The 13010-nt window shown below is 45.4% G+C and overlaps 1 protein-coding gene across 5 annotated transcripts in view; it reads left to right on the top strand.

Annotated features, from left to right (window-relative positions):
• Nucleotides 1–13010, top strand: part of LOC119971948 (coiled-coil domain-containing protein 34-like) — a 45622-nt gene that overhangs the window by 3385 nt on the left and 29227 nt on the right. For 4 of the 5 annotated variants that reach the window (XM_038808300.1, XM_038808298.1, XM_038808304.1 and 1 more), the window contains exons 2-3: nucleotides 7289–7619; nucleotides 12471–12677. In XM_038808300.1, coding sequence (XP_038664228.1) covers nucleotides 7306–7619; nucleotides 12471–12677 — 521 coding nt within the window. In that variant the 5' untranslated portion in view covers nucleotides 7289–7305. The remainder of the gene's footprint in view (nucleotides 1–7288; nucleotides 7620–12470; nucleotides 12678–13010) is intronic. The other variant, XM_038808299.1, reaches the window with a different exon arrangement.

The raw sequence follows: 13010 nt of genomic DNA, 5'->3' as shown, positions 1-13010 counted from the left end.
ACAGCTGTGATTAAGGAGGGCACGATGGAGGATTCGAGCACTGAGGCAATATGGATAGAGCTAAGAAATAGGAAGGGTGCAGTAACATTGTTGGGACTTTACTATAGGCCTCCCAAAAGCGAGCGTGAAGTAGAGCTACAAATATGTAGACAGATTATAGAACAATGTAGGAGCAATAGGGTGGTTGTGATGGGAGATTTTAACTTCCCCAACATTGAATGGGACTCATGTAGTGTTGGAGGTGTAGTTGGAGCAGAATTTGTAAGGAGCATGCAGGAGAGTTTTTGAGAGCAGTATGTAAATAGTCAAACTCGGGAAGGGGCCATACTGGATCTGGTATTGGGGAATGATCCCGGCCAGGTGGTTGACATTTCAGTCGGCGATTACTTTGGGAATAGCGATCACAATTCCATAAGTTTTAGAATACTCATGGACAAAGATGAGAGTGGTCCTAAAGGAAGAGTGCTAAATTGGGGAAAGGCCAAATATAACAAAATTCGGCAGGAGCTTGGGAATGTGGATTGGGAGCAGCTGTTTAAGAGTAAATCCACATTTGAAATGTGGGAGTCTTTTAAGGAAAGGTTGATTAGAGTGCAGGACAGACATGTTCCTGTGAAAATGAGAGATAGAAATGGCAAGATTAGGGAACCATGGATGACGGGTGGAATTGTGAGACTAGCTAAAATGAAAAAGGAAGCATACATAAGATCGAGGCGACTCAAAACTGATGAAGCTTTGGAGGAATATCGGGAAAGTAGGACAAATCTCAAACGCGCAATAAAGAGGGCTAAAAGGGGTCATGAAATATCTTTGGCTAACAGGGTTAAGGAAAATCCCAAAGCCTTTTATTCGTATATAAGGAGCAAGAGGGTAACTAGAGAAAGGATTGGCCCACTCAAAGACAAAAGAGGGAATTTATGCATGGAGTCAGAGGAAATGAGTGAGCTTCTTAATGAGTACTTTGCTAGTCAGGGGGATCGGGCAAATGCAGTCAGGTAAGGCCCCGGGGCCGGACGGGTTCCCGGCAGAATTTTACAAAAAATATGCGGACCTGGTGGGTCCCCTGCTGGTGCGAACTTTCAATGAGGCGTGGGAGGGGGGGGCTTTGCCCCCGACGATGTCGCGGGCACTGATCTCTTTGATCCTAAAACGGGATAAGGACCCCTTGCAGTGCGGATCATATAGGCCTATTTCACTCCTTAACGTAGACGCTAAGTTGCTGGCGAAGATCCTGGCTACCAGGATAGAGGATTGTGTGCCAGAGGTAATTCATGAAGATCAGACAGGGTTTGTCAAGGGGCGGCAGCTCAACACGAATGTGCGGAGACTGCTCAATGTTATCATGATGCCGGCAGTGGAGGGGGAGGCGGAGATAGTGGTGGCGCTGGATGCAGAGAAGGCGTTTGATAGAGTTGAATGGGGGTACCTATGGGAGGTGCTGGAGAGGTTTGGATTTGGGGAGGGATTCATCAAATGGGTGAGGCTGCTTTACGCGGCGCCGATGGCGAGTGTAGTCACAAATGGAAGGAGATCGGAGTATTTTAGGCTTTATCGTGGGACCAGGCAGGGGTGTCCCCTGTCCCCCCTGCTCTTTGCACTGGCGATTGAACCGCTGGCCATGGCGTTGAGGGAGTCAGGGAAGTGGAGGGGTCTGGTGCGGGGGGGGGAGGAGCACCGGGTATCGCTGTATGCAGACGACCTGCTGTTATATGTGGCGGACCCAGAGGGGGGAATGCCGGGGGTGATGGAACTGTTAGCGGAATTTGGGGGCTTCTCGGGCTATAAGCTGAACTTAGGAAAGAGCGAGGTATTTGTAGTGCACCCGGGAGATCAGGAGGAGGGAATTGGGAGGCTCCCCTTCAGGAGGGCAGTGAAGAGTTTCAGGTACCTGGGGGTGCAGGTGGCCAGGAGTTGGGGGGCTCTTCATAAGCTTAACTTCACCAGACTAGTGGAACAGATGGAGGAGGAATTTAAAAGGTGGGACATGGTGCCGCTATCGCTGGCGGGCAGAGTGCAATCCGTCAAAATGACGGTTCTCCCGAGGTTCTTGTTCCTCTTCCAGTGCTTGCCCATCTTTATCCCTAGGGCCTTTTTTAAAAGAGTGACCAGCAGCATCATGGGATTTGTTTGGGCGCATGGCACCCCAAGGGTGAAGAGGGTCTTCTTGGAGCGGAGTAGGGATGGGGGGGGGCTGGCGTTGCCCAACCTCTCGGGGTATTACTGGGCGGCCAACGTGTCGATGGTGCGTAAGTGGGTGATGGAGGGGGAGGGGGCAGCATGGAAACGGATGGAGAGAGCGTCCTGTGGGGATACAAGCCTGGGGGCCCTGGTAACGGCGCCGTGGCCGCTCCCTCCCACGAGGTATACCACGAGTCCGGTGGTGGCGGCTACCCTCAAGATTTGGGGGCAGTGGAGGCGACATAGGGGAGAAGTGGGGGGCTCGATGGAGGCTCCGTTAAGGGGGAACCATAGGTTTGTCCCGGGGAACATGGATGGGGGATTTCGGGGATGGTATAGAGCGGGCATTAGACAGCTGAAGGACCTGTTTATCGACGGAAGGTTTGCGAGCCTGGGGGAGTTGGAAGAGAAATTTGGGCTCCCGCCGGGAAACATGTTTAGATATCTGCAGGTAAAGGCATTTGCTAGACGGCAGGTGGAGGGATTCCCTGCGCTCCCCGCGAAGGGGGTGAGTGACAGGGTGCTCTCGGGGGTCTGGGTCGGGGAGGGGAAGATATCCGATATCTACAAGCTTATGCAGGAGAAGGAAGAGGCGTCAGTAGAGGAGCTGAAAACGAAGTGGGAGGGGGAACTGGGGGAACAGATCGAAGACGGGACATGGGCTGATGCCCTGGAGAGGGTAAATTCTTCCTCCTCGTGTGCGCGGCTTAGCCTCATCCAATTCAAGGTGCTGCATAGGGCCCACATGACTGGGACGAGGATGAATAGGTTCTTTGGGGGTGAAGATAGGTGTGCCAGGTGCTCGGGGAGTCCAGCGAACCATGCCCATATGTTCTGGGCATGCCCGGCATTGGAGGAGTTCTGGAAGGGGGTGGCGAGGACGGTGTCAAGGGTGGTGGGATCCAGGGTCAAGCCAGGATGGGGACTCGCGATCTTTGGGGTTGGGGTAGAGCCGGGAGTGCAGGAGGCGAAAGAGGCCGGTGTGCTGGCCTTTGCGTCCCTAGTAGCCCGGCGAAGGATTTTGCTACAGTGGAAGGACGCGAGGCCCCCAAGCGTGGAGACCTGGATCAATGACATGGCGGGCTTTATTAAGCTTGAGAAGGTTAAATTCGCCCTGAGAGGATCGGTGCAAGGGTTCTTTAAACGGTGGCAACCTTTCCTCGACTTTCTGGCTCAACGATAGGGTACTGGGACAGTAGCAGCAGCAACCCGGGGGGGGGGGGGGGGGGGGGGGTGGGTGGGTGGGTGGGTGGTGGGGGGGGGGGGGGGGGGGGGGGGGGGGGGCGTTGATTATGTTAGCTTATTTTATTTAAATTTGATTTATCTCATTTTAATTTATGGTTAAGTTCTCTTGTTTGGGGGGGGGGGGGGGGGAATGTGATACATGTGATGTTACGGTATGGGGGGAATTGTGGGTGTTATGGGGCTGTTAGTTGCATATTACTGCTTTTTGCTATACTTTTTGTTATATTTTCTGCAAAAAATTCCAATAAAAAAAATTAAAAAAAAAAAAAAAAAAAAAAAAAAAAAAAAATGAGTACTTTGCATCGGTATTCACCAAGGAGAGGGACATGATGGATGTTGAGGCTAAGGATGGATGTTTAAATACTCTAGGTCATATCGGCATAAGGAAGGGGGAGGTTTTGGGTATTCTAATAGGCATTAAGGTGGACAAGTCCCCAGGACTGGATGGGATCTATCCCAGGTTACTGAGAGAAGCGAGAGGACGAAATAGCTAGGGTCTTAACAGATATCTTTGCAGCATTCTTAAGCACGGGTGAGGTCCCGGAGGACTGGAGAATTGCTAATGTTGTCCCTTTGTTTAAGAAGGGTAGCAGGGATAATCCAGGGAATTATAGACCTGTGAGCTTGACGTCAGTTGTAGGCAAACTGTTGGAGAAGATACTGAGGGATAGGATCTATTCACAATTGGATAGACTTATCAGTGATAGGCAGCATGGCTTTGTGCAGGGAAGGTCATGTCTTACAAACCTAATAGAATTCTTTGAGGAAGTGACAAAGTTAATTGATGTGGGAAGTGCTGTAGATGTCATATACATGGACTTCAGTAAAGCATTTGATAAAGTTTCCCATGGCAGGTTGATGGAAAAAGTGAAGTCGTATGGGGTTCAGGGTGTAGTAGCTAGATGGATAAAGAACTGGCTGGGCAACAGGAGACAGAGAGTAGTGGTGGAAGGGAGTGTCTCAAAATGGAGAAAGGTGACTAGTGGTGTTCCACAGGGATCCGTGCTCGGGCCACTGTTTGTGATATACATAAATGATCTGGACGAAGGTATAAGTGGTCTGATGAGCAAGTTTGCAGATGATACTAAGATTGGTGGAGTTGCAGATAGCGAGGCAGACTGTCAGAGAATACAGCAAAATATAGATAGATTGGAGAGTTGGGCAGAGAAATGGCAGATGGAGTTCAATCCAGGCAAATGCGAGGTGATGCATTTTGGAAGATCTAATTCAAGAGCAGACTATATGGTCAATGGAAGAGTCTTGGGGAAAACTGATGTACAGAGAGATCTGGGAGTTCAGGTCCATTGTACCCTGAAGGTGGCAACGCAGGTCGATAGAGTGGTTAAGAAGGCATACAGCATGCTTGCCTTCATCGAACGGGGTATTGAGTACAAGAGTCGGCAGGTCATGTTACAGTTGTATCGGACTTTGGTTCGGCCACATTTGGAATACTGTGTGCAGTTCTGGTCACCACATTACCAGAAGGATGTGGATGCCTTGGAGAGGGTGCAGAGGAGGTTCACCAGGATGTTGCCTGGTATGGAGGGTGCTAGCTATGAGGAAAGGTTGAGTAGATTAGGATTGGTTTCATTGGAAAGACGGAGGTTGAGGGGAGACCTGATTGGGGTCTACAAAATTATGAGAGGTATGGACAGGGTGGATAGCAACAAGCTTTTTCCAAGAGTGGGGGTGTCAATTACAAGGGGTCACGATTTCAAGGTGAGAGGGGAAAAGTTTAAGGGAGATGTGCGTGGAAAGATTTTTATGCAGAGTGTGGTGGGTGCCTGGAATGCTTTGCCAGCGGAGGTGGTAGAGGCGGGCACAATAGCATCATTTAAGATGCATCTGGACAGATATATGAACGAGCGGGGAACAGAGAGAAGTAGACCTTGGAAAATAGGCAACGGGTTTAGATAAAGGATCTGGATCGGCGCCGGCTGGGAGGGCCGAAGGGCCTGTTCCTGTGCTGTAATTTTCTTTGTTCTTTGTTCAACGGATCAGATCTAACCTCTGCAATCCTGCCACATCAGCTAGGAATGATAGTGGACAAGTAAACAACTCATTGGAGTAGGAGGCTTCACAAATATCCCCATCCTCAACGATGGGGGAAACCAACACATCAGTGCAACAAATAAACCATCTTCAGCCAGAAGTACTGAGTGGATGCCCCATCTTGGCCTCTTGTGATCCCTGGCATCACAGGTGCCTGTCTTAAGCCTCTCTATTCACTCCACGGGATGTCAAGAAACAGCTGATGGCGCTGGATGCTGCAAATGCTTTGGGCCCTGATAACATTCCGGCAGTAGTATGGAAAACCTGTGCTAAAGAACTAGCTCATCCCTGGCCAAGCTGTTCCAGTACAGATAAAATTCTGGTATCGACCTGGCAGTGTGAAAATTGGCTGCTATGCAATGTACACAGAAAGTAGGACAAGTCGATCTCGACCAATTACTGCACCTATCAATCTGCTCTCGATCATCGAACAGTGCTATCATTCTCGGGCAGCACGGTGGCGCAGTGGGTTAGCCCTGTTGCCTCACGCCGCCGAGATCCCAGGTTCGATTCCGGCTCTGGGTCACTGTCCGTGTGGAGTTTGCACATTCTCCTCATGTTTGCGTGGGTTTCGCCCCCACAACCCAAGAAATGGGGAGAGAGTGATTGCTGTTGAGATCAGGGCAGCGTACGGCATCAAGAAGCCCCAATGAAATTGGAGTCTATGAGAATAAGGGGGAAAGTGCTCCACTGGTTGAAATCATACAATGGAAAATGGGTGTGGTTGCTGGAAATAAGTCATCTCAGTCCCAGGACATCACTGCAGGGGTTTCTCAGGACAGTGTGTAAGGCCCAACCATCTTGAACTGCTTCATCAATGACCTTCCCTCTAATATTTGCTATTAATCCACCATGCTCAGCACTATTCTCAACTCGTCAGATATGAAGCAGTCTGCGCCCATGTGCAGCAAGACCTGTACAACATTCAAGCTTCAGCTGATAAGTGACTAGTAACATTCTTGTCACACAAGTGCCAGGCAATGATCATCTCCAACAATAGCGAATTGAACCATTGCCCCATGACATTCATTGCCATCACTGAATTCTCCCACTATCAATATCCTGGTTTCCGTTGATCAGAAACTGAACTGAACTAGCCCAATGAATACTGTGGCTTCAAGAGCAGGTGAGAGACTGGGAATCCTGAAGTGAGTATCTCCCCAAAGTCTGTTCACAATGTACAAGGCACAAGTCAGGAGTGTGATGAAATACTCTTCACTTGCCTTGATGAGTGCAGCTCCAACAACACTCCAGCTCAACACCATCCACGAGAATGCAGCTCTTTTGATTGCCACCAAATCCACTACCTTCAACATCCACTCCCTCCACCAATGTACAGTGGCAGCAGTGTCCACCATCCATGAGACGCCTTGCGGCAACTAGCTAAGCCTCCTTCAACAGCAACTTTTTTAATCTCACGATTTCTGCCACCTAGAAGGACATGGGTAGCAGAGACATGGGAACACCAGCACTTTCAAGTTCCTGTCCAAGCCGTATTACATCCTGACTTGGAATATATTGTCATTCCCTTCACTGTCGCTGGATCTAAAATCCCAGAACTTACTCCCTTACGGTGCTGTGGGTGCACCTACACCTCATACACCGCCGCGGTTTCAGAAGGCGGTTCACCGCCACCACCCCAAGGGGAACTAAGGATGCGCAATAAATGCCGGCGTCGCCAGCGAAGCCCACATCCCACGAAATAACTTATAAAAATACTATATTTGTAAAATAGTTTTTGAAAATCTCTAATAAAGGTTGGCATCATGTTTCTGAAGCCCTAATGATCTGACATTGTCTTTATTTTGACCAGAAGAGTTTGTGTGAAGAATGTCTTCAACGTTAAGTGAAAAAGATTTGAAAGCACAAGATTCTTATTCAGATCCATTTGAGCGGAACAGGAAGTCTGAAATTGAAATCCAATCTAAGAGTTGTGACTTCTCCTCTTCAGCCGATTCCACTTCGTCTCTGCTCTCTCACATTAATCATGAAAGTTATGAAAGTGAAGATGAGGAAAACGAATCCCCCAACAAGCAGACAAACAGACTTTCAAGTAGCGAATCAAAGTATATGTCATGGAGCTGGAAAGATAATGCTTCAAAAGAGCCAGTAGTTTCTACTCCACGTGGACAAAAAGAATCCAGGTATACCTTGCATTCTAGCCAACCAAAAGTTAAATGTTCTTCATTTTCAATGAAAGTTTTCCTCCCAACAGTGGTTGACAGAATCCTCAACTGTGTGAGTAATATTTTCAGTACTCCTGTTCTCATCCCCACCCCCATTCCTCCTATTACAATCCCAGACCAGACTGCAACTGACTCCGTGCATTGCCTGGCTCCATCCAGCAATGACATCATCTCCCCAAGCTGAAAAACAAATGAACTCTACAGACTGAAAGTGCATTAACTCCCCAGGGACTTTTCCCAGTCAAACCATGGTGCATTAGCCCAGACTGTAAAACCACATTCCTTTGGTCAATTTCACCTTCTGGCTCTTTGCAGCTCACAGGCCTTTACAAAACAAATTTTTTTTAGGGCGGCACGGTAGCACAGTGGTTAGCACTGTTGTTTCACAGCGCCGGGGACCCGGGTTCGATTCCTGGCTTCATCACTGTCTGTACGGAGTCTGCATGTTCTCCCTGTGTCTGCATAGGTTTCCACCGGGTGCTCCGGTTTCCTCCCACAGTCCAAGGATGTGCGGGTTAGGTGGATTGGTCACACTAAACATTGCTCTGTAGTGTCCAAAGGTTAGGTGCGGTTGCTGGGTTACGGGGATAGGGTGGAGGTGTGGGCTTGGGTAGGGTGCTCTTCCAGGGGCTGGTGTAGACTCGGTGGGCCGACTGGCCTCCTACTCCAAGTTCTATGATTTTAAAAAAACATGACCACTGCAGTCAAACACACCATAACCCTGGACTTTTAACCTTTAAGGTGTCTCAATATTTAGAAGCCAATATTCCTAAAATCCTCCATTCATCGCACCTCCCCACTTAAAAAAAATCAACCAGCGATGTAAACTGATGGTTTTTAATGTAAAAAAATTCTTAAGATTAAATACAATTTATACTCTATAGCTATATAATTTAACATTTAAAAAAAAGCAACAATCAACATGAATATAGTCCATTTTAGTCTTCCTGCAGCAGTATAGCACGAACACCCACATTACTTGCATCAATTTCCACCTTCGATGGCTTGGCATAATTGGGTGTCATGAACACTGGTGTGGTGATTTACACAGTCTTCAGATTATCAAATGCCTCCTGACAATCTTCCATCCACTGAAATTTTGTTTTTCTGGAAGATCAGTCGGTGGAGCAACCATGCTGCTGAAATGTGTCACAAATTTCTGGTAGAAACCACTCATGCCCAGAAATCTCAGTACTTCTCTCCGCATCGATGGTATTGTAAATTCTCCACTAGCACATTCCATGGAGCCCTCTGACTATGTCCAATGATATGGCCTAAGAAGGTGACCTGAGCTTTTGCAAATTCACTCTGAGCCAAATTTATCACCAATCCAGCTTCCTTTAATAGATCGATGATTTTAAGAAATGTTCCAGGTGCCCCATCCATGTTTCACTGAACGCCACCAAATCGTCTATGTATACTGCACAATTGTTTGGACCCGAGATGACCTTGTTGGTTAATGTTTGGAATGTTGCTGGCGCATTCTTCATTTCAAATGGCATGACCTTAAATTGATATTTGACGTCACAAAAGCCGAAACTTCCTTCGCCCTGTTTGATAAAGGTACTTGTCAACATCCTTTAAACTTCTGCCCGTTTCTCATCTGCTGGAATATGTAAAGGTCTCCAGTTTTTCATTAATTAATTACTTCTTATGTAATAACGCTCTGGTATACACTCAGATTCCATTTCCGTATACGCTTTCTGATATAACTGCTTTATCTCTGAATCTTTCTGCTGTAATTCAACCAACTTAAGATATCCACTTCATCTACCACCTGCTCTTGTTCTTTACTAACCATCTGATCAAACGTTGTTTCTGACAACTGAACCTCAGCCTCCCTATTGGCACTCCTCAAGTTCTCTTCCTCCTGGCTCAAATTGTGATTTTGTGATCTGGTTATCACACAACCAGGAAACACATCTGGATATGCTTCTTCAGTTTGACTTTCCGCTGGCATTTCAACCACAGTAGGCTGCACTCCCACCTGTGATCCAGCTATATCATTACCTAGGATAGATTGTACCCCTGAAAAGGTCATTTTTCTATTACTCCGACTAGCACTGCACCATTCTCATTGGACTCTCTGACCTTACCTTACATAGTGGCTCACTACTAATTCTACATATTATCATGTTTTCTGGCGATACTCCTTCCAAACCATATATCCTTATTTCTCACCATCAAAGATTGCCTTGCTCCTGTATCCCTTAAGCTTTTAATCTCCTTACCTACTCCACCTTGTTCACACTAGTAAACATTATCCTCACAAATAAAATCCTTAAAAAGTTCTGGTACCTGCTTATCCACTAACCTCAGAACAGGCTGTACACTCTGTTGTTCCTTTTCCACTGGCCGAATGGTCTTTCTCCCACTTTAATAAACTCCGCAGGTTGATTCTGTTTTACCAATTTTGTCTTCCCAGTATTTTTCTTAAGCCACCAAAACTGCGACTTCACAAGTCCAACTTTATTAGTGGCTGATTTAGCTCACTGGGCTAAATTGCTGGCTTTTAAAGCAGACCAAGCAGGCCAGCAGCACGGTTCGATTCCCCTACCAGCTTTCCCGGACAGGTGCCGGAATGTGGCGACTAGGGGCTTTTCACAGTAACTTCATTGAAGCCTACTCGTGACAATAAGCGATTTTCATTTTTTATTATTACAATGAAACACTTGAGTTTTCTTATCTCTCTACCACCATCACCACCTTATTCTTTGAGACATGCTCTCCTTAACACCATCAACTAAATCTCCTTTGCATTGACCACCTGTGAGTTTCTCATTTCCCCAGTTTCTATCCTTCACAGATTGAAATTGATGTCTGAAACCAACTTTGCTTTATGAACCAATTCAATATCATCAGCCATTTCTGCGCAAGTCTCGCAGTTTTAATCCTTTGCTCTTCCACATGAATTCTCACTACTGCGGAAGTGAATCTTTAAATCTCTCCAAAATAATATTTCCCTAAGAACGTCAGCAGCTTGGTCTATTTTTAATGCTCTTATTCATCTATCAAAATTATTTTGCTTATTTCTTCAAATTTTACACATGTCTAACCTGGTTCTTTCCTTAGATTTCTAAAGTTTTGTCTCTAGGCTTCTGGTACTACTTCATATGGATTTTATGGTTTTCCTCACCTCATCATAATCTCTAGATGCCTCCTCTGTTAGTAATGCAAATACTTCACTAGCTCCACTTACCAACTTTGTTTGAACCAACACTACCCATATGGTCTTTGGCCAATTCAATCGTTCACCCATTTTAATTTAGATGAAAAAGGCTTCCACACATTTATCATCAAATATTGGCAATGCTTGAATATATTTAAACATATCCCTAGCACATGGCTAAATCACTGGCTTTGAAAGCAGGCCAGCAGCACGGTTCGATTCCCGTAACAGCCTCCCCGAACAGGCGCCGGAATGTGGCGACTAGGGGTTTTCCACAGTAACTTCATTTGAAGCCTACTCGTGACAATAAGCGATTTTCATTTCATTTCATTTTCATTTCAGGAAGCATTTCTTATTCCTCCACACTTTCCTCAGCATCTGCCTTTAACTCCAATCTTCGAAGTTGATGTTCCTCTTGCAGTGCCAACTTCTGAAGTTCAAATTCTCTCTTTTCCCATTTTTTGCTATCTTTGTTAATATTTCCATTTTTACCTCACCCTCCTTTCCATTTCCTTTTGAAAAGCCTGCTCCTTTTCCCGTCTCTCTTTTTCATTTTCTGTCTTCTTTTCTCTTTGCTTCTGCCTTTACCAACCTCTCCTTTTCCTTTACTTCTGCCATTGCCAATCTCTCCATTTCCTTTGCTTCTATTTTCAATTTCTTCATTCCTATTTGTAATTGAATTCTAATGATTCAGGCTGTCTCTGGCAAATTTAAATATTGAGCTATGGTTTGTATTATCTCTTCCCCTTTTGATGAGGGGAACTGCAGCTTCTCTGCCAAACTTGTAGGTTTTGCTTTAGTCTCCCTTTGCAAACCATCTTGAGTAAAGGCTTCCACGCCCAGGAACATTTTTGCAACTGAAAGAGCCATCTCCAGTCACTCTATTTAAATTTCAAAACCTGCAGTTCTAATTTACATTATATCTACAGTATAGTCGTCCCTTAGCCCAGTAGTTTTGCTCTGTTTATTTTTAACTAGAAAAACTGGAAAACCTTAATATATACACACACACCCTGGGATGTAGCATTTCTATTTTACCTATAAAACTCATTTCTGACTCGTGGTAAAATAATTATTGAACTAGTTCTTTGTCTCTATATCTTACTGTAATTAGTATTCACACACTCCTTTCAATCAGCATTCTGATTGGCTGCTGACATTGATTTTTGCAAACTCCATTCAAGTTGAACTTTTAAGTTGCTAACTAAGCTAAAACGGACTGTTCTCTTATTCAGAAGTGGGGCTAATTTCTTCATTTAGTCTGTAATTTCCTTATTAACAATTCGCTTTTGTAGTTAAAGCTCAGTAGATTACAACACGTAGTTTAAGTATCGGCTTGGAATTTGATTTGCAGGCTTATTCTGCTTAATCATAGACTGAATTCCCCAGTGCAGCATAAGTGTGTTTATAATGATTTAAAAGGTAGTGAATAAAGTTGTATCAATCAGGTGTAGTGCCAGTGACACTGCCATTCACAAGACATAATGTTCAGGTATGACAGTTATTTCATGGCACCGAAGAATCCTGTTGTCATAGATCGTTGCACAACTTAAGGTTGCAAAGCAATGCATTATCTTGTGCCTAAGCTTCTTCCAAATAAAGTCTGTAAAAATCTAATTACTAATTCTGCTTCCATATAGACAAAACAATTGGTTGAAAAGAGAAAACCTGCACAAGAGTTGTGATCTGGAGATTTCAAGAGGTTCCACCACTTCCTTGCTCTCTCCTATTTACCATGACAGCTATGAAAGTGAGGGGGAGATCGAGGCCCCCATGACACCTGCAAGTGGAGAGGTGACACCAACTGCAATTAGACAGAAAAGTGCTGTCAGACCAAAAACATCCAGGTAGTTCATTCAGCTGTGCAGCTGTCGGTTCTACTACGGGTTATTAATACATTATGGTACAAATTTTCTAAATTGCATTTTGAGTTCAACTGTACTTTCAGGAGTGAACAGGAGAAAATTGGCAAGAAAAGCTTGGAGAATTGTGAAGGGGTCAAAGAGAATTTATGAGGTGTGGTTGTTCAGATATCAATTCTCCATGTCGGATACAAAGAGTAATTAATGCATCTGTGGCTCAGCCAGTAAAAAATTCATTTATAGTCTTAAAAGTTGGCACTTCTGCTTTGGATTAACAGTTTTAGATAGAAGCTGTTTATAAGTTGCTGCCTTAAAATG

This window comes from Scyliorhinus canicula, chromosome 9, assembly GCF_902713615.1.
Source record: "Scyliorhinus canicula chromosome 9, sScyCan1.1, whole genome shotgun sequence".
NCBI classification, from domain to species: domain Eukaryota; kingdom Metazoa; phylum Chordata; class Chondrichthyes; order Carcharhiniformes; family Scyliorhinidae; genus Scyliorhinus; species Scyliorhinus canicula.
Note: the sequence above shows the minus strand (reverse complement) of the source record. Positions and strands in the feature narration are given on the sequence as shown.